The sequence below is a fragment of the Oryzias melastigma genome, linkage group LG14 (genome assembly GCF_002922805.2).
Source record: "Oryzias melastigma strain HK-1 linkage group LG14, ASM292280v2, whole genome shotgun sequence".
Lineage (NCBI taxonomy): Eukaryota > Metazoa > Chordata > Actinopteri > Beloniformes > Adrianichthyidae > Oryzias > Oryzias melastigma.
In genome coordinates, this window is record NC_050525.1 from 8,528,493 (window position 1) to 8,548,408 (window position 19,916).

General features: G+C 37.1%; 1 protein-coding gene across 2 annotated transcripts in view; it reads right to left on the reverse strand.

Annotated features, from left to right (window-relative positions):
• The window catches only part of LOC112138959 (flotillin-2a), a 21,453-nt gene extending 8,406 nt beyond the window's left edge, over positions 1–13,047 (reverse strand). The window contains exons 1-4 of one of the 2 annotated variants that reach the window (XM_024261642.2): positions 12,813–13,047; positions 10,019–10,100; positions 5,939–6,029; positions 584–707 (exon numbers count right to left, since the gene is read on the reverse strand). In XM_024261642.2, the coding sequence (XP_024117410.1) occupies positions 584–707; positions 5,939–6,029; positions 10,019–10,100; positions 12,813–12,861 (346 nt within the window). In that variant the 5' untranslated portion in view covers positions 12,862–13,047. Of the gene's footprint in view, positions 1–583; positions 708–5,346; positions 5,438–5,938; positions 6,030–10,018; positions 10,101–12,812 lie in introns of both variants that reach the window. The other variant, XM_024261632.2, reaches the window with a different exon arrangement.
• Between the last annotated feature and the right edge of the window lie 6,869 nt (positions 13,048–19,916).

Here is a 19,916-nt window from a genome sequence, read left to right on the forward strand (position 1 = left end):
TTTTTCGAAAAAGTGTTTTATCGAAATTCTAGAAATTTCGATAAAGTTTTGCGCAAAAGTGTAATGGAAACGCAGCTATAGAGTGTATTCTGGAACACGCCACACCTTGTGTGTGCGCCTTGGACTGACTGCGTGTTCTTCATCTACGCTTCCCCCCCAGGAAATTCCCGTTGCTACGTTGGATTTAAAGTTTCACAGTCCCTCCAGGATTTCATGATGTTGCGATCGTAACCCTAAACATGAACGGCCATTTGCACTGAGTGCATCCACGGGCGAGTGCACGCTCAGTGGAGGATTGCGCTGAGCAGGTGCAGAGTGTTCTGTCACATGGAGCACAACATGAACCGAGTATGAAAGGATGTGTGATCATTTCAGTATTATGTGTAATTGTTTATTTGTATTGAATCCTTTCTGTTACTAGGAAAACAGACAGGTTGATGTAAGGGGAAAAAAGAAAAAATAATTGGCCTTAAAATACCTTTAATTCATTGTGTTGAAGAAAAAAAAACGTGAATCGAATCGTGGCTTGACTGAATTCCTAACAGCAGGACAAACGAAGACAATTCAGTGTGATGGTACCCACCAAGGATGGCACGCAGGTGACCCTCCAGCGTCTGCAGGATGACGCTCTTGATCTCCACCACTGTCTTTCCCAGGAACTGTTCACAGGCATAGCCCAGCAGTTCACGCTCTGTCATCACCTTCACCTGGCACCAGCATGGACACACATCGTCAGCTGAACACACATTCACCAGTTCAGGTGAGACACACATGAAAACACCACACACTAGCACCGGTGCCATCCCCCAACAAAAGCACATCAGTCATCCCTGCTCACTGTAGTTGTTCCATTATTGAACAGCTGACTGCACAGACATTATAATCAGTGTTATTGTAACATGGATGCATAAATGTCATCAGTTTATTTTGCGTTCGCTCTCAGCACAATAAATCTACAGACTAGCAGGTGCTCAAATTGTGGGGGCTTCTCTAATTCATGTTCTTTTGTATGTGTCATTTTGGATTGGCAGGGCTAAAACCATTTCTGGTGCAAATGATATCATTAGAAGAAGGGCCAGTGTTGTACTTCACCACAAACAAATTTATAGATCTTTATCAAGTATTACAGATACAATATGAAGATCTGTGGCGCTAAGAGACACGTTGCCGACTACATTCAGTCCTCGTTTCTGTTTAAAGGCTTAAAAGAAAAACTCAATCAAGTAATTTACATAGAAAAACAATCATTTAGTAAAGCTATCTCGGACCACAGGTGCATAGTTTCAGCTGGCACATGTAAGGTTTCACCAAAAAAAGGAAAAAAAAAAAAATCAGAAGGGACAGTGAGCTGGGTCCTTAGGTGAGAGGTCTACACATGGTTTTGTTTTCAACATGCACTCCAACCAGAAATGAGAGGGAGGGGGGGCACAAAGTCAGGGAAAATTGTTATCATTCCACACAAATACTGTCTGAAAAACAGAGCAGGCTGCAAACCATTCACTACAACAACGGACGGAGGCCAGCTCAGACAGACAACAGGGAGAAACGAGCATGGTAACTGCAGTTCTTTTTAGCAACCCCCCCTAATTCATGTCTCTAAAAATAGACAAGAAAGTAATAAAGTGAAGGTTTGTCAAATTGGGTGTTTAAACAGCCTGCTGTCAGCTGAACCGCCGACAAACAAACTCAACGAGTTCCACGGAAAAACGGAGGTGAAGAATGAGTGAAGTTCCTTTGGGCTTTTTGGAGCACAGCTTCTATAAACATAAACATATATTGATTGTATATAAGAACTGGACTGAGTGACAGTGACGTGAAGCAATGACTTGCTTCCAGTTCCAATGAAATAAAGTTAATTAGTCAAATTAAAATTGCAATTTCTTTGCAAGATGGTCGTCATCACGTTGTTACCAAAAGTTGTCGGTAAGCAGCAGGGATGCAACAATATTCAATATAAACCAAACCGGTCAATATGAGTTCGACAATTGAATACGACACTTTTTACAGTACACATTTAATTTATTCAGTACCACTGTGAGGTGTCTTAAGCGTGTCTGTACTTCCTGTTTGGAACATAATGGGGGAGGAGTCACTCAGTCTAGTTCTTGTATCCAGTCAATGACTTTAAATGTTCTGGTTTTCTTTCAGAGCATCGGTGCCTTCTTTCAAGCCTTAACATTTGTCTCATGAACTGGAGGGGAGCCTGTGTTTCCATGCCCCCTATTTCATTGGTAGCAGTGGTCATGCGAGGGGGCATGATGGGCCTTCCAAGATAAAGCGAGAGGAGTTCTTCAGCTTCAGACACTGGGTTCATTGTCAACACACAGGAAAACAAAGTTGTGGACAAAATGATGAAGCACAATGACATGCAAAGAAAAACGGGTGGGGCAAAAACAGTAAAAAAAGTCCACAAAGAGACAAGCCACCAGCTTCTTGAAAAAAACCTTTTTTCCACTACAGTCTCTGTCAACAAGAAAGTGTTTGTACAAAGCAGGCTTCTTTTAAAGGAAACATCTGCTTGGTTTATCCTTAAGCTTCATTAACCATTATATTCATGTAAGCAGTCGGATTAACTGTACTATAAAAGATTATATTCTGCTTTCAAGTATTGACTCGTGTTTTTCCCCAAGTTTTGTTTGATGTTACAATAAACGGGTTTGGTTTGTGTCAGACCCACAATTACTAAAAGAAAAGGAAACTTGTGTTTGGTGGATTACAGTTTTTTGCTGTAACATTGTTTGTTGGCAATAAAGAGGGCACTTTACTGCCCCCGATCACAGCCCAAATTCTCAGCTCTGTTGCTCATCCGTACATGCATGTTCCCGACAAATAGAGCTCTATTGATGACAAAAAATAACATGCTTTTCAATTTTACAAGACATACTGTCAACAGGCAAAAACAGTCTACCAAACACAATTTTCATTACTTTTGTGTTAAGCTTAGGCTTTTTTTTCCTCAGGTGGTACAGAGACTATAGTTTGCAGGGCATCTTAGGCATTATTTATTGCCTGGGTCAATCCAGATCCTGTAGAACAGTGATTGTGTAAGAAGTTCGAGATGGTCAATCATTGTCCTGAGGATCCTGCTCTCTTTTCTATCTCTTCCAAAAGAACAGCTTAATGGCTGATTTACACTGGTCTGTCTGCGGTGCGTCTCCGCTGCATTGGGAGTTCGTCTCATGACCGTCAGATAATTTACAAAATCTCCGTTGCGTCTCCGGTCTATCCCCCCTGACTTCCAGAGGAGTCCTTTGACCTGCTACCCTCCCACCCTCCTGTTGAGTATTTTGTCTCACTCTCTTGGCCGTCTACTCTTCCAAAATCAAACTTTTGTCGTCCCCGGCAAAAATGGACGATGACGTTTTCCATGGAGTTAACAGGGCTGGGTATCAATTTGATTCCGACTTTTTTTTATCCATTCAATTCAATTTTATTTTGAGTTTACACATTTAGACACATTTTGTTCCGAAATACATTAATAATCAATATATGTTTTGAAGATTTTCATTTTAATCTGACACAGTTCACATACTGTAAAATGTATTATTGAAATTATAATGAGGTTGTTAATACCATAGTTTTACATGGAAACAGAGAAGCTTCGACAATTGTTCTGCTTCTCCTGGAGGGCGTTTCAGTTTGCCCACTAGGTGGCGATGGCACTATAACTTTTCACCTTATACCAAAAGAAGAAGAAAGTCTGAGGAAAAGAAATGTGTTTTAGACCACAAATGGTAACTTAAAAAAATATTTCCTTAAAAGAGTTGAAAAATTCATGCCTGTGTGTTTATAAAAAATATCATTTAGTCAGCAGTATATGTTTAGGTCAACTGAGCGTTAGCATTTGCCGTCCTATGGGAAATTCCATTATACATTAGCATCAAGCTAGCCGACTCTAGCATTATGCGTTAAATTGATCTCTACTTTTACAGATAGATTATTGATCTTTTAAGCTTAGATTGGTTCAAATCGATAAATCGATTTGATCAACCCAGCCCTAGATGTTAACGTGCGTCATCGTGTTGGCACATCACCTTAAATATAAGAAGACATTTTTATTTTTAAAGTACAACGGAAGTTTCCATTTTGAAACTTGGACCTGGTTCCTGTTTCTCCAACTTTTTGCCGTGACATTGATCCATCGACGCACTGGAAATGGAACTCCTGCATTAAGGTTATGTTGTGAAGGGACAGATGTCTGACGCAAACACAACCGAGGCAACGTAAACATTCCAATTAATTGCTGAAAGTTACATTTTTTTCTGTCAAGACGCAACGCAGATGAACCAGTGTTGATCAGGTTTTAGGATCTCTTCACAGCACACCAGTTGGACTGTGTCAGTCTGTCAGACCTTTAAGTACAGCTTTTTTGATAGCTGTGTTGAACCTGGAAAGTGGTGCTGTGAGAGCAAATCATGACACATCTCGCCAACAGAGAGCATAACCACAGCCAGCAATTCTATAAGCGTATATGATAGCTGTGACTGGCAGTGATGGTATAAAACAGTTATGCTACAAGTAGGCCATTTTTCAAAGCGTCAAAACATTGTTCTTCTTTTTACGACTTTGTCATTGCTTTTAAACCCCCCCCCCAAAAAAACTTGTTCTACTCCTCCATAGATGAAGACTTTAGACTCAGACTTATGTCAAACTTTTACATGCAGAGACTTGAGATTTGGAACTTGAGAACAGTGTTCATTTGATTATTCTCACAGTGCAGAAACTGACTTTCTGTTACTGTTTCCCCACAAATTCCTTAAAAGTAGTTTAATAATAATTTGGGACAATAACATAATTATGTTCAATGTAAGTTTTTACACCTCAACTTCAATTGAAAGGCTTCAGACTTGACTTGCAAAAAGGACTTGCAAGTATCTCTACAGCACTCCAGGATATTGTCGTGATTCGTGGGGCTTCATGTGTAGTCAGTGTGTGATGCAAAACCCTTTTGGCTCTGCCTGCAGCACAACGTCAAGTCCCAATAGAACATGGCAATGGGTTTTACAGTAGATTATCAAGTCTCAGTGTTTTGAAAAGGATTTTAACATTGAACATAACCGAGATGTGTCAATGTCAGAGTTAAAGAATATTGGAGCGTCACAAAAACTTGCATTGTTTTGTACAACCAGTGTATGCATGTACAATGACATACTTTAAAAAAAAAGAGTTCAGACTGGTGCATTCTGCCCCAATATAAGAAGATATCATGCAAACAATAATGTCTTTTCAAAACGTAGTACAAGAAAGGTTGCCTCTGAGGGATCAAAACCGGATGCCAGAAGATGGAGGAAGGGTCGGGGTTAGTTGAGTCTGAACTGGCATTCCTAAGAAAGTGTGGTGATTTACCTGAGCCACCCCTGTGACAGTAATAGCTACACCCTCCGCTGTCTCTACATCCTCACACTTGGGCTGCAGGGTCATAATCTCAAGCGTTATCCTGTGAAGAGTGTGGAAAAATATAAAACAAAAAGTGACATGTTTGCAGGGAGAGAAAATGAGGGAAAGGAACAGAACACAAGGTAAAACAAAAGGGAGAAAAAATAAATCAAGACAAAGTGAAACCATTCACCCAAGGACTCCAGATCACTAGAAACAGAGCAATGTTAGAGCCTACTCAATGTTCAGAAGTCTTCAGATACCCAAGGGACTTTAAAACCCAACTCACTGGTCTTAGGATCCTTCAGATCCATATTTTGATCTTTTGTGTAAATTTACTCAAAGTCCCAGCTTAAAAAACCTTCAGAGCGGAGCTGAATGAGAAGAGCGGAGTGACACACGCCTGACTTTGACTGCAAAAGGAAGAATCAGAAAGCATAGAGGACGGGAGCACACACAGTTACTATTAGTTTATTAGTTGCACCATTTTCTTTAGTCTTCTTGGCTTTGAGCACCAGCCACTGCTGATTTTTTTGGTTTTTCTTTCTTGTATGTGCATTACCTGAGCCACCCCTGTCACAGCCAGGGGAACACCCTCCGAGGTTTCGATATTCTCACAGCGACAGAGGATGGTCATAACCTCCAGAGACATTCTATGCAGGCAGCGGGAATAGCAAAGGCAAAACAGTAAGTTGGACAACAGCTGTTAGCAATGTCAGCAACCAACAGCGAGAAGAAAAGGAAAGAGAGAGATGGCAAAAGAAGACACCCGAGCTTCTGCCTAACCGGTTTCACCACAAGAGACTGGTGTGTTTTTATATGTGCTGCTAGTAAGACCTGTAGCAACACGTTGGTCACGTTCATTGAAAATGGATTTTCCTACAACTACATTTGTACAGAGATTACAAAGGAATGTCCATTCAAATAACAACCTTTGTGTGTTAAAAGTACTAGAGACTGACTGCTTTTTTTTTCTGAGATTGTATTTCAGAGCTGATGACAGAGACGCCACTGCTCTTTCTTTGTAGACATAAAGTCGAATGAGGCTTATGGTGCTTGATGGAGACGGGCAGCGGCTTGAGTGACTCTGCTTTAAGAGCTCCACATTCCTCACTTTCCTTGAGGGCTCAATCAGTGGGTCAGGCCTGCACATTAAGATGATTACTGCGTCATAAACAGGAAACCACACTCCCTCCCCACAGCAGCTGGACAGAGCACTCGCTTGTGCATGCAGAGCTTTTAGTAAAGATGGGCTTTATTCTGAGAAGTCACCAGAGCAGTGGTACCCAACCTCTGAGCCGGTCTGTAAGATCTCTTGGTAATGAGTCACAGAAAAAAAAACCATAACTTACTTTTTTTCTGGCTTTATCAATCATCTAATTCTGTATAATTGTGAATATACTGGATTCTCTCGATTACATCAGTCTATGACTCACTCTAATGAATGTCAAGATGTCCGTCTTGGTCACATGACTTAAAGTCCCACTCCGAATATCTTTTGATTTATTGTAAAAGCGTTCCCAGTGGGCTTTTAATTATAAGTATGCTGTTTTTAGCAAAATCAAAAAAACTGTGTCCTTTTCTGTGGCATAATTTCTGCAGTGTGACAGTAATTTATGAGGAGTTTGCATCAGAGTTATGGGTGGGGCAAGCCTGCCTCCATTTCCCATCATCCATCTGGAGCATGGATCCAGTCATTTACAGGTGTATGCATCAGGATGGAGCAGAGCAGGGAGCTGCTACAAGATTTTTTAAAAGAGATTTTTTTTCATCTGCTCCTGATTCACAACTATTGTCTGTAACATTAGCACTAAATGGAATTCCCCAAGATAGCAAAGCTAAAAACAACGAATGTCTTTGATACATTTCTTTGTGCAGAAAACTATGGTTTTGACTTCAAAGTGAAAAAAATCTGAATTCAGCAAACAAAACCAGGAATCTTTAAGCGAAATATGGATTTATTTCAACAGTTGTTCAAACAAACCAAACCCACTCTGCATAACATGCAATAACTGACTCTCTAATGTTATGAGTATGCTGTTAATAAAGTTACAAATTAAATATTATTATTATGTTAAGAAAATATGTCATTATTATTTCATTTTGTTGCATTTATTTGCCACACTTCAAAAGTTGGACAAAGCTTAAGTTGGGAGTTTTTGGCCTCTACTGTGAGAGCTAACAGTAATTAAAGTCAAATGAAAATGTACATCACATTTTAAGGAGTCCTACACAAATCTAGTTACAGAATAAACTTTAAAAGGGCTGTAGATGTTTTACATAGGATGAAGATTCAATTTGAAAAAGTTTCCGATATGTGAAAACCTTTTAATCCAGACATTTAGGAATTTTTCTGCTGAAAAGATTTAAGAAGATTTAACATATAAACATTCCTCTGTGTTTAAGATAAATACATGCCTTAAATGAATTTTCACAAATCAGGAATGACTTTTTGTCTTTAAAATATCTACAGTTTCAAACTCTTAATGCACAAGATTTGAGGTTGGATAATTTCACCATAAAGAACAGATTTTCCGGAAAGCGGAGGTTAACAGAAATAAGATGCCAATTTCAGCCTCACAATGAAAATATTGTCTGACATTAAACAGGTCCATGGCATACTAAAGATTGGGAACCACTGCTCTAGAGGAAGTACAGGATGATGTTGGAACTGCATGAAGATTATTTACAATTAAAGCAGAAACGGCAGAACCTAGGAAAAAGTCTATCTCAAAGTGAAAACAAAATAAAATGTGCTGTTTTGATCCAGCTTCAAATCTCCAATAAACTCATGACTAATGAGGTTAGTACAAAGAAGAGGAATTAAAAGCTAACAAAAGGCTAAGATCAATACCAGTGAAGAACAAACAGATTACAAAACCAGCAACAAAGAGCCAGGCAAACAAATAAGGCATTTAAAACCAGGACTTAAAGAAACAATACATTCACATGCAGTATTTACCAGAACTTTAAAAATGTCTTAGACTAGAAAACACAGAGTGAAAACTTCCCTCACACTTTTGCTGAATTCATTGGGGTTTATATTCAATCGGACATGAAAAAGAGCAACTAAAAGCCGATTACAAGCCTGTCTGTTTCACTGCATGCAATTGTAGACAGGACACTGTGTACCACTTGGAGGGCTTATGAGAATATATAGAGGTACATTAACCTGAGCAGAATTTCGCCTTACATGGGATTTATTTACATAGGTTCTGTTTCCTAAATGGTACCAGATGGAATTAAATACATAGAATAATATAGATTTAAAAAACATTTTAGAACTGAAAGTCAGACATTCACAACAAAGAGAATCTATTGGTTACAGAGGTTGGCTGGAGCTTTACTTTTTAATACACATAGTGGAGCATTTGTTTACTTAGACGCTTGCTCGTTAGAGCAGCATTAAAGTAAACACATCTGCTATGTTTACACATTGGATAAAAAAATAGAAAAATATTCAATTTTGGCTCTTTTTTCCATCATATTTAGTGTATTTATCAGTCCCATAATGTATAAAAAACACTGCTTAGTCCAAGTCAGCCTTAAAAAAAGAATACACAACATAAAGGGGTTAACAACAAGTAATCAAAACAAGTAATCAACTTTTCTTTATAGTGATTCCTTGGACTTTTAAAAAGGAAAAACAATTGTTCTGTTAGTTTTAGTGTAAATATTTCTGATGTTACAAAAACAAATCCATCTCTGTTTATTTTATTATCTGAAAAATGTTCAAACCAAATTAGTTTTGATTGAAAAATATGAACCGTGAATCATTACCTAATCAAATTGTGTTAAATAATAAATAAAGTCATAAATTAGAGAAAATAAATTGAGCTGATTTTGTATTTAAGCAATGACATCCAGTCCTGTTACAAAGGCGTTTTGACTGCTGCAGACTGGTTACTTCTTTAATTTTGAAAACCCACAAAAACCAAACATCTACTTTTGGGAAAGCTTCGTCATGGAAGCAACAGCAAAATGCTGTAATTTTGTTTACAGATATTTTTTTTCTTTCTTAAAATTAAAGAGTACAGAATTTTCTGATGACATACAGTGGTTTGACGTGCTGCTTTTTGCCATAATGCTTTTTATCCAATAAATAACTTTGTTTCTGAGAACTAGTGAACATTTTAGTATATAATAAGTTCATTCATTTTTAAATAGAACATAAAGGTTTATACCTTCTGCTGAAAATAATGTATTTTTTTAAAGCTGGATTAAGAAATCAACAAGCCTATCAAGTTTTACAAGATCATAACAAACAACATGGAAAACAACTTATAAGGGTTAAGCTGAAAACATGCCAAATATAACAGGCGCCTCACACTAAATATTTTTAAATATTTCAGCAAAAATGAAAAAAAAAGTATAACTATTGGTGGTTAGCTCAGGGTCCCAACAACTGCAATAATACCTTGGTTGTACCAGAGTTTTGTTTGTCTCATTTTCAGGTCTTAAGTAGAATGTTTCTGGAGCTACAAAGTTGTAAGTAAGTCCTGAGAGTTTAAGGATTTTCAGGTTAAGTTGCAATAAAAATTTTGCTTTTAATATATAGTAAAATCTGGAGCATTCTTGAAAATGATCTGCCTGAGAGTAAGAACACACTTAAACAAGTGGCTTGAAGCCAAACAGGTCTTACCTTTGGATGTCAGAGATGAGCCACCATGCCCAAGCCCAGCCTCCCACGACATACGTTTTTTGATCTGAACCACAGCAGCCACCTACGCACAGAGTTCACGTCAGACAATCCATGCAACACCAGGCCAAATCTATTACTACAGACTAGTTAGAACTTCAGAATCTTAAAGTAAAACAGATCTACTCCAGCGGCAAAAGTTGAAATATGTCTTTTAAAAAGGATTCATCACTCATTCCTTTGTACATTCTTTAAACACTTTTTTAATGATGATCATGTGCTGTTTAGTCATAAAAAAAAAAATCCCACAGCACTTTCGTTTTGCACTCACAGTGATTGGTTTTCCTCTGCTGCCTTTGAACCTTCAACACATTGAAGCTGCACTTCTGAGTTTCTATGCAAACTTGCTGCTCTATGTGGTTTACATAGCAATGTGATTGGATTCGACAGTTTGACACATACATTTTTTTTACCATTTCTTTTGAAAGCCACGTTTTTGAGGAAGAAAGCTGGAGCTATGTTGAAATGTGAGATTTTGGAGACTACAGATAGACTGATAATTGGCCTTACCCCTTGTGCCGAAACATGCCTCATCCTTTTCTTAGTCTCAGTTTGACTCGTGTACTCCAGAGGCTTTTATGTCACATTCTCAGCTGTCACATGTTAAGTGACATGGAGGTGGGGGGGGGCATTCAGACTATCTTTACGAAACACAAGTCACTCTACAACACAAGCACTTACTTTATGCCAAATTAAGAATATAAAATTTCACTTTTGTTTGTTTTAAAGCAAAATACTCAGATTTACGGATGGAAACTTTGTCTAAAAGTTATGTAAAACTGCCAAAAAAAAAGCCATTACATCCAGAAAAACTGAGTGACACTTGCAAATTTAGTCTTGGCCTAGTTCACCATATAAACCATAGGCTTATGTACTGATATGGATTTTAATAAAAGAATGTTAGTGGAATTCAAGGAAAATAATGCTGGTCAAATGCCAACTGAGGACCGAGATTTAGATGCACCACTACCACCAGTGAAAAAATGTCTTAAGGACAGGGAATATGTAGATAGAAACCTTGTTGTCGAAGTGCAACAATTAATCGATTAATTGATGACTCAATTCATCCAACCAGATCAGGGGTAGGGAACCCTGGTCCTGGAGAGCCGCCTTCCTGCGTGTTTTCCAATATACTCTGCTCTGGCATGTTCTTATTGGCTGGACACACTTGAACCAGTCCCTACTCATAACTGATTACCTGGTATACTGGAAAACATGCAGGAAGGCAGATCTCGAGGACCAGGGTTCCCTACCCCTGAACCAGATTGATCTGTCTGAGGCGAGTTGTTATTCAATGAAATTGGCCTATATACCATTATAACATTTTTTCTAAATTAAATAAACCGATTCATATTTGGTCTTCGAAAACATAATTTAGATTGAGACATGGTAAATGTATTTTACTATAACGTAAAAACAACCACGGTCTACCACAGCAGACGACACACATGTGATGACAACAAAAACTGATCAACCATCATTCCAGTCCAATGTGTGGAAACACTTTGAATTTAGCAAAGACATGTCACTGTATGGTAGAATGTTCTAATAATGTATTATTTTGATGTGGAAAAACGACATTGGGCTGAAATTTATCAAACTAAAATGTGAATGGATTTGACATTAATTCTTAATTACTTGTTTGCTTGTACACATATTTCATTTACACTTGTTTATCTCGAAGAATTACAGAAATCTTGAAAACTTCTCCTGCACCGTCTTATCTCTGAGTCCCACTGGTGGAAGTTTTGGACAAAGATGTCCTCGATTCAATATATTTCAGTGAATCATATCACATCGAATCGTTCAAAATAAACCAATATCAACTATGAATCAGATCGGTCACCACAAATTATGATACGAGTCAAACTTTAACACCCATCATTTGTAGACTTTAGGCCTTCTAAAAAGCATATTTACAGAAGTATACCTGAATTAACTTTCACTACAATGTTAAAGTGCAATTTGAACAGCTGATTTTCAAAACACGTGAAAATTTGTACGATAAATATTATATATTTGGGTAAATGCAGTGACATAATCAGTGACCCGTTGCAATGAATTCAAGACACTTGAATTTGTTATAACATTTCAACGTCAAAAGAAACCTGAAGTGACGGCTGCAAACTGTGCAGTCCTTCCACGACTCAGCCCAGGACACGGACACTCCCCTGTTAATTCAATTTACTCCTGTTGCAAAGCACCACCATATTGATGCTCAACAGAACCAACATGAAACAGAAAAATACGCTTAATACTAAAGCAAATACATTTTTGCCATTTCATTTTACTAACCCGAATGGTATATTCCAAACCGGACAAATTAAATGTAGCATCTATATCAAAATGTCAGATCTCAACAAACTTAAAACTGTTTAATTGAACCGTAAAATCAGCACAGAAACAAATGCGATATAATAATAAAAAATAATAATAGTAGTAGTAAATGTAGGTTTTACCGAGATGTTGGCCCCTTCAGTTGATAATTAGATCGCCTGTTCCCTGACGGCGTAATGCAAATGATAATTTATATTATTTATGCGGCAAAAATACACATATTCCTGGCACATGTCTGGTCAAAACTGCATAAATAGTTATATTTCTAGAAGATGAAAAGGATTTAATTGAGTAAATGATGTTTTATCCGCTTGTCGTAGATGGTCCCATGTTTACACTCCTATGAGGGTAGAGCGCCGAGAAAAGAAGAACACAACGTCCAAACAAACCCTAAGCTTACCTGAAACTACAAGGGCCTCGTTCGGTCCCACGGTATGGCAGTTTCCCATTCTATCAAACGAAGAGTGTGTTCAAAACATACAAAACTGCTTTCTTTCACAGACTTTTCTTTCTCCCTTTTAAGTAATGGTTTCCCTCCTCACGCCCCTCTCATCGACAGATTCTTTCCTTTCCTTTTTTTCCAAAATGGAGAGTGGTGACGATTGAAAAAAAGAGTATCGTAGTCAGGAGACACTACTTCCGTTTTGATTTTTCAAATTAAAACCAGTCATCTGAATGTGCTGTCATGAAATTAGCCATACTTGTGTTTTATTTTGAAAAGTTAAAACAATTGCTTCCTCTAGTGGTTTACCGCGCCTTGACTTCCTTAAAGACCACTCCTCTGCTCAACCCTTCCCGGTCCCTGACTTCTATCCGCTTCTGATGAAAAACATAAAGAGGGCGTGGAAGTTCAACATTATTTGTACGCAAAGGAAGGAAATGATGCAGGTCATTTCCCAAAAGCCAGCACTTTAGGAATCGTCTTAAAGAGCATTTGTTTAATTTATTTGGAGCAAGGCATCCAGCACCGTTTAATTTTAAAATTAGGAGGTGGTTGCTCAGAAATTAGTCTGACCTTCACCTTCCTCACAAAGGATACAGCTATGACGACCTTATACACTAGAGTTTTTTTTTCGATTTAGCCAACTTTTCTAATAGTTAATAGATTTTAATTACCTAAATGTCAGATTTTACTATACAATGTACCTTGTGGGATTTAAAAGCATTTCTGACTGTTTAAAAAATATGAACGTTAAAAATAAATGCCAAATATGAATGTAAATCAAAAGGTAATATCTAAATATTCAAGGTAAATGTAAATAACTTTTTTTTTTATCAAAATGTTATCTAAATGCTTAAAATAAATGTAAAATCTGAATTTCAAAGTCCCACTCAAACTCGTATTTATTGTAAAAGCATTCTCAGTTTTCTTTTAAGATGATTGTTATTTCTAGATAAACTCAAAACGTTTGTCTTTTTTTTAGACTTTTTTTTTTTTTGTTGTTTTTTGCAAAGCAGCTATGGTTCATAAATATTTTCCAATAAGTTGTGGGTGGGATTGTTATTGTGGAAGTACACTTCTGCTGAAATCCCATCATCCCTTCATTTAGACTCTTACCACTAGGTTACAGCCCCTCACAAAACCCATGCTAAGATTTATATAACAAAATGTATTGTTTTGCAGAAAATCAAAGTTAACAAAGTGACTATATTTGGTTCCTTCTTTTTAAATACATTAAGTGTACCGGTATATTTAAAGTACACAACAAAATCACCTACAAAGTGAAAGGAACATGTCCTTTTCAAATTAAAACGTCACTTTTAGAACATGTGTTGACATAGACTTTTTCTAAATGAATTGAACAACAATAAGTACATGACAAAGGGGTGTAACATAAGTAACATGACTTTATTAAGTGTGTATAGTACAACTTTGAAATGTAATGTAATGGAACTACAACTTTATACACTCCTTAAAATACAGAACAATTATCAAGGATAGGACTAGTCACTCATGGAAACAAATGAAGCAGTTAAGCTCACTATGAAGGTGGACTCTGAAGACCCTGCAGACCTCGTTTGACATCCTGATGTTTCCCTTTCTACTGCAAAGATTTGCAGGTTTGGCAGTTAGCATATGCAGGGGCTTTAAAGAGGATACTGGTCAAAGCGCACAGCCTCATGTGGTGTGGTATCTGTGGTGGGGGTTGTCTAAAAATTACAGTGTGAAACAGTAAAAAAAGGCTCACAAACTGGTAATAATCGCAATTTTTAAATATATTTCTTAAAATTGGTTAAAACTATCCACAAATCCCTTTATAGTAATAAAAAAAACCTTTGGCAGCATTAGAACTAAATTTCCTTCGTTGTATTTCCTTTTTTGTCAAGAATATCATAAGCGTGTACTGTTAGGTGCACATTGTGTCTATAAATAATCACTTCTTATGAAGTCTCAATATTAGGTGAGCTGATCAAAAATACTTTTTTATTGCTGGTACCAATAATTTCAACAGGTCATCCACAATAAACAAATATGTCATCAATAAACACAACTATTCATCTATAAACTGTTTGGGTTAAACCAACTTACCATGATTAGCTTAGAAGAAATGTACAGTGAGCTTGACCCTATGGATGAAAGAATAAAGTTCAAATAACTCCAGGTCTCTTCTCATTGGCCGAATGCTACAGCCACATGAGATCTGTGTTAAAGCATAATCTTTTCTTAGTGGCTAAGCAAAGATCGCATAGTTTTAGTCATTTAGAAAGTGTGGGGTAGCGATCAAATATCGTCACTTGCCTACTTAAAGACCACTATGAGGAGACTGGCCTCTAATAACAGAACCTCTAAAAATACTTTATTTTAGAAGGTGTGAATTGATCAGTTATTTTTCATGTCAGATCTAAACAACAGGGATTGGGTAGTACTTTATGCATAATAAACTCAATAAAGCACCATACAAAACTGAAATGGTAGTTATCAAAATTACAGAATGCTACTATAATTTTGTCACAAACCTATTGCCTTTGTTCCACATTATTTGATTGCACTGATATTTAGGATATCACGCAAGTCCCCATTTTGGTAGTAAATTTCACTAACATTATTGCAAAAAAATTAGAGATGTATTTGGCGTGAATCTGCCAATTAGTGAACAATTTAAGACCCAGTCACAGTGGCGAGGACAACTTTAGATGTTCATTGGCTTTATTTTCTTGTCTTCTGTTCTGATGTTTGTGGGCAACTGAATAAACCCTTAAAGTAAGCTTCCTCTTGTGCTATCTTAGGTCTGTTTACAGCACACTGAACTTTTTTTTTCCAACGATTTTTGATTATCACTTGTGTCCGTGGCAGACATGAAATCCTGTCCACCATTCATCCACATTTGTCATGGGATGAATAACACATCAATGTAAGGCTTAGGTCATCTGGACCCCATAAGATAGCACAAGGGTTTAGCTTATTTACCCATTCTTGTCATATTTGATACACACCTGTCTCATAGCATAATCATAACTTTCCTCATGAACTCATTGAATATGACTTGGTCCATGTTTTCTGTCCTTTAGTTCATCATCCTTCCACTAGGGGCAGTAGAAAGGCTGTTTTTGTTCATTTCAAAATGGCTGCCCCCTAGAAATTTTAGCCAGGAAAAATTTGGCTAATCTTCTAAACTTTATGAAGAGAATAACTCATCTATTATTATTCTGTTTTTAAAGACTACTTGCTGTATTAAAATAATACAAAATGTAGTGATAAAAAAATCTTTATAATACAGTTACACCATATGTTAAAAGTCTGCATATTTTTGAGATAGTGAGTGAATACGGTGCCTTTTCTTTCCTGACTATCGAAGGGTTCGTATACTAAATTAAGTTTTTTTCTTTATTTTATTGTTTTTTATACTTTTTACTTCTATTAACAAAATTATTTGCACATTTTGCTTATTTTAACCCAACTGTTTGGATCATAAGGAGTGCATGGAGCTTCAAACCTGATGAAACCAGTTAGGGGGCGCTTCAGATATTCCAATTGAGTAATTTTCTACTGAATAAAAAATATATAAATTGTTTTTCTGGCAGTAACAGGGGAGTAGTGTTAGCCCCTTAAAATGTATATAGCTTTATTGTAAAGATGACCATCAAGTGTTATGATTATGAAGAGGTGCTCTTTTTCTCCCAAAAGATTGGCCTGAAACCCACACTGGGAACATCCTTGGGGATATATATGTATTGTGTACATCTAACTGGGCGTCGTTCATCTTGGTGACAACCCAGAGTGCCCTGTACAACTTTTTTTTTAAAGGACAGAATTCCAATTTGTTTTTTACTTTGTTCCTTATCAATAAATATGCAGAGGTTAGCAAGCAACCTTACATTATTCATGTCAAAAAAGCTTGCAAATCACTTAATATATCATGATTGATACTGTCTATATCTCTTCAAAAAAATATATTGCAATTTTTGCAACATATATATATATATATAATATATTGCAAAAAAAAATACAACTATAGATATATAACTTCTAGAGCCAGTGCCAGAAACTTAATATTAATGCTTTACATTTAAACTGTAGAAATTGAAACATTAGAAATGTGGTTATTTGTAACTAAGTCATGTAAAATCTGAAAGATTTCTAAGCAACTGTGTACAGACATCTAACAAGTTATGAGCCAAGCATCAATAACATTTGTGAAACAGATCTATGAAAAAACCATAGACTGTCAAAATTATTCTATATACAGTCTATGCACCCTCCCCAATAAAAGTTTCTCAAAAGCCAAATCTGTCCGGATGCTGTGCTCTTCATTCTGTAAATATTCATAAAGTACATTTATTACAACATTTTGTGTCTCCACTTTCTTTGTTTTTAGTTTAATAAATGTTTTATAACTTTTGAAGTGCTTGTAGTCAAACAACCATTTGAGGGCGCCGTTGTGCTGTGTAAAAGGGCTTTATACAGGTATTCTTTGGTTCCAAAGGTCATTTTTGAGGATACTGTTTAATCCTGTGGTTCATTGAGTAGGATCAATTCACAAAACTCAGCCCTCAAAATAGTTTGAATTCCCTTAGTTTTACACATGTATGGTAATCATTTGACCTGACCAACATCGGTGATATTTTTATTGGTAAATCAAGAAAATAAACAAATAGAAAGGGAAAGTGTGTGACATTAAGCCTAAACACTAGAGAAGAACTTGGAGATGAACCATCACCTCACATCACCAGAGTGTAAATGGATGGATGACGGGAAGTGAGGGGAAGGCTTCCTCCACGCCATCGCCACAACGTAGAGGTAAATTGCTAATGAACTCCTGCCGCTCTGTAGAAACGATGCCCTAGAAATATGACAGGTTTTTCGATTTTGCCTAAAAACTGCATACTAGCTCAAAGGATGAAGACTGCAGCTGACATTCAGCCACTGCTCCATGAAAGTTAAGATGAGAGGCGACTGATAACAAACAAGGTTTGATTTGTGTTGGTAAAAAGTTCCTAAACACAGCACTCAGTTTGTTTGGCAATGCCCTAATTTCTTCTTCTGTTGAGAGTTGCATCTTTGACCTCCTGTTTTCTTCTCTATTACATGTGGGTATTTATACTAGAAGAATCTATATTACATGAAAGTTTTTGAATATGTTATACTTAAATAGCAATACAATTGATAAATGTATTTCTATTTTAACCCACATGGAGCTCCAGACCAGTTGAAACCAGTTAGTGGAGCTTCAAGGACCTAATCATTACTTTTCCACTGAAAAACAAAGTCATAAATTTCCTTGCTACCAGAACTTCAAACTTTATTTATTTGTATAGCACCTTTCATTCATACAAAACAAAACTCGAAGCATTTAACATAGAAGCAAACCAAATACACATTAAACACGCAGAGAATTAAAAAAACAAAAAACAAACAAAAGCACACAAAGAAAACAAGACATTTAAAAGATAAAATAAAATAAGGTACCCCTCCCTCCCCAGTTCCTCCCAAAACCCATCCAGTTCCCCCAAACATGATACTTGAAAACATAACCGAATTAAGACTTAAGATCTGCTGATTTAAGGAAATAGTCTGGCAAAGTAATGCTTTGGAGAAGCGATATTGCAGGGATCCATTAATCCCATTTGACCGTAATGGTGGAACGAGGCCTCACCATGTGTTTTGGTCCTAACTTTGGGGACAACTAAGAGGCCAATGCTGGAGGACCTCAGGGTCCATGAGCAGATCGTTGAGATAAGAAGGCCCAAGACCATAAAAAACATTTATAAACCATTAAAAGAATCTAAGAATTAATCCTTAAACGCACAGGGAGCCAAATCAGTGATTTTAAAACTGGTGTAATGTGCTCCCGGCCCCTGGTCCTCGTCAGAACTCGTGCCGCCGAGTTCTGTAATAATTGTAAGTTTGAAAGAGATTTTTGAGGTAAACCAGAGAGCAGGGCATTACAGTGATCTAAACGACTAAAAATAAAAGCATGCATCAGCACCTCTGTGCTGGCAGGAGAGAGGATGTTTTTAAGATGATTAAAACCCTGTCTTAACAACATTTTTAATGTGTGGATTAAAATTCAGCTCTGAGTCAAAAAGTACGCCCAAATTTCTCACACAGTGAGAACGAGAAGCTTTAAAATTATTGAGCTTCGGTAAATTCTTTTCTCTCTTGTCTTCAGGACAGATGATTAAAACTTCTGTTTTGTCCTGGTTGAGCTGTAAGTTCTCTGCCATCCATGACTTAATGTCTAAAATACAATTTAAAAGAGTGTTTAGAGGTTCAAGGTCATCAGGAGACACAGCGATGTAAAGCTGGGTATGATCAGCGTAGCTGTGAAAGCAAATACTGTGTCTCCTGATGATATCCTCAAGAGGCAACATGTATCAAAAGTATGGGACCTAGAATTGACCCTTGGGGAACCCCACAACTTATTTTGTAGATTCTTGAGGAGAATGTATCCAAACTTACATAAAAATGTCGATCTGTGAGATATGAGTGGAACCAGTTAAGAACAGTTCCTGAGAGGCCAACCCAACTCCTAAGTTCGTCAAGTAAAATCTGGAGAAGCAGGACCACTCAACGCTAGGTTTCTTCTGTCCTTGAGGACTATATTTATGGAGTTCATTTTACAAGGATTTGCCTGTAATGGCGATGATCAAGAGTACTCTCTGCAACTCTGATCCAACTTTTATTAAAAGGACTAAATTTTAATTGAGTTTAATGGTCACTTTCTTCCTCATCAACAAACACACCAGAGGTGAGCGGGTGTAGCTAGGGCTGGGTTGATAAATTGGTTAATCAATCTGAATCAATCTAAGCTTTATAGATCAATAATTGATCCATAAAGTAGAGATAGATTTAACACATAAGGCTAAAGTCCACTGGCTCGATGCTAACGTATAATGGGATTTTCCATAGAGCGGCTAATGCTAACACTCGGTCGACCTAAGCATACATTGGTGACTGAATGAATATCTTTATATACTCACAGGCATGAATTTTCCAAACTGTTTAAAGCTCGCTCTTATGGACTCCAACAAACAGACCTACTTTGGTGTCCAACACAGTTCA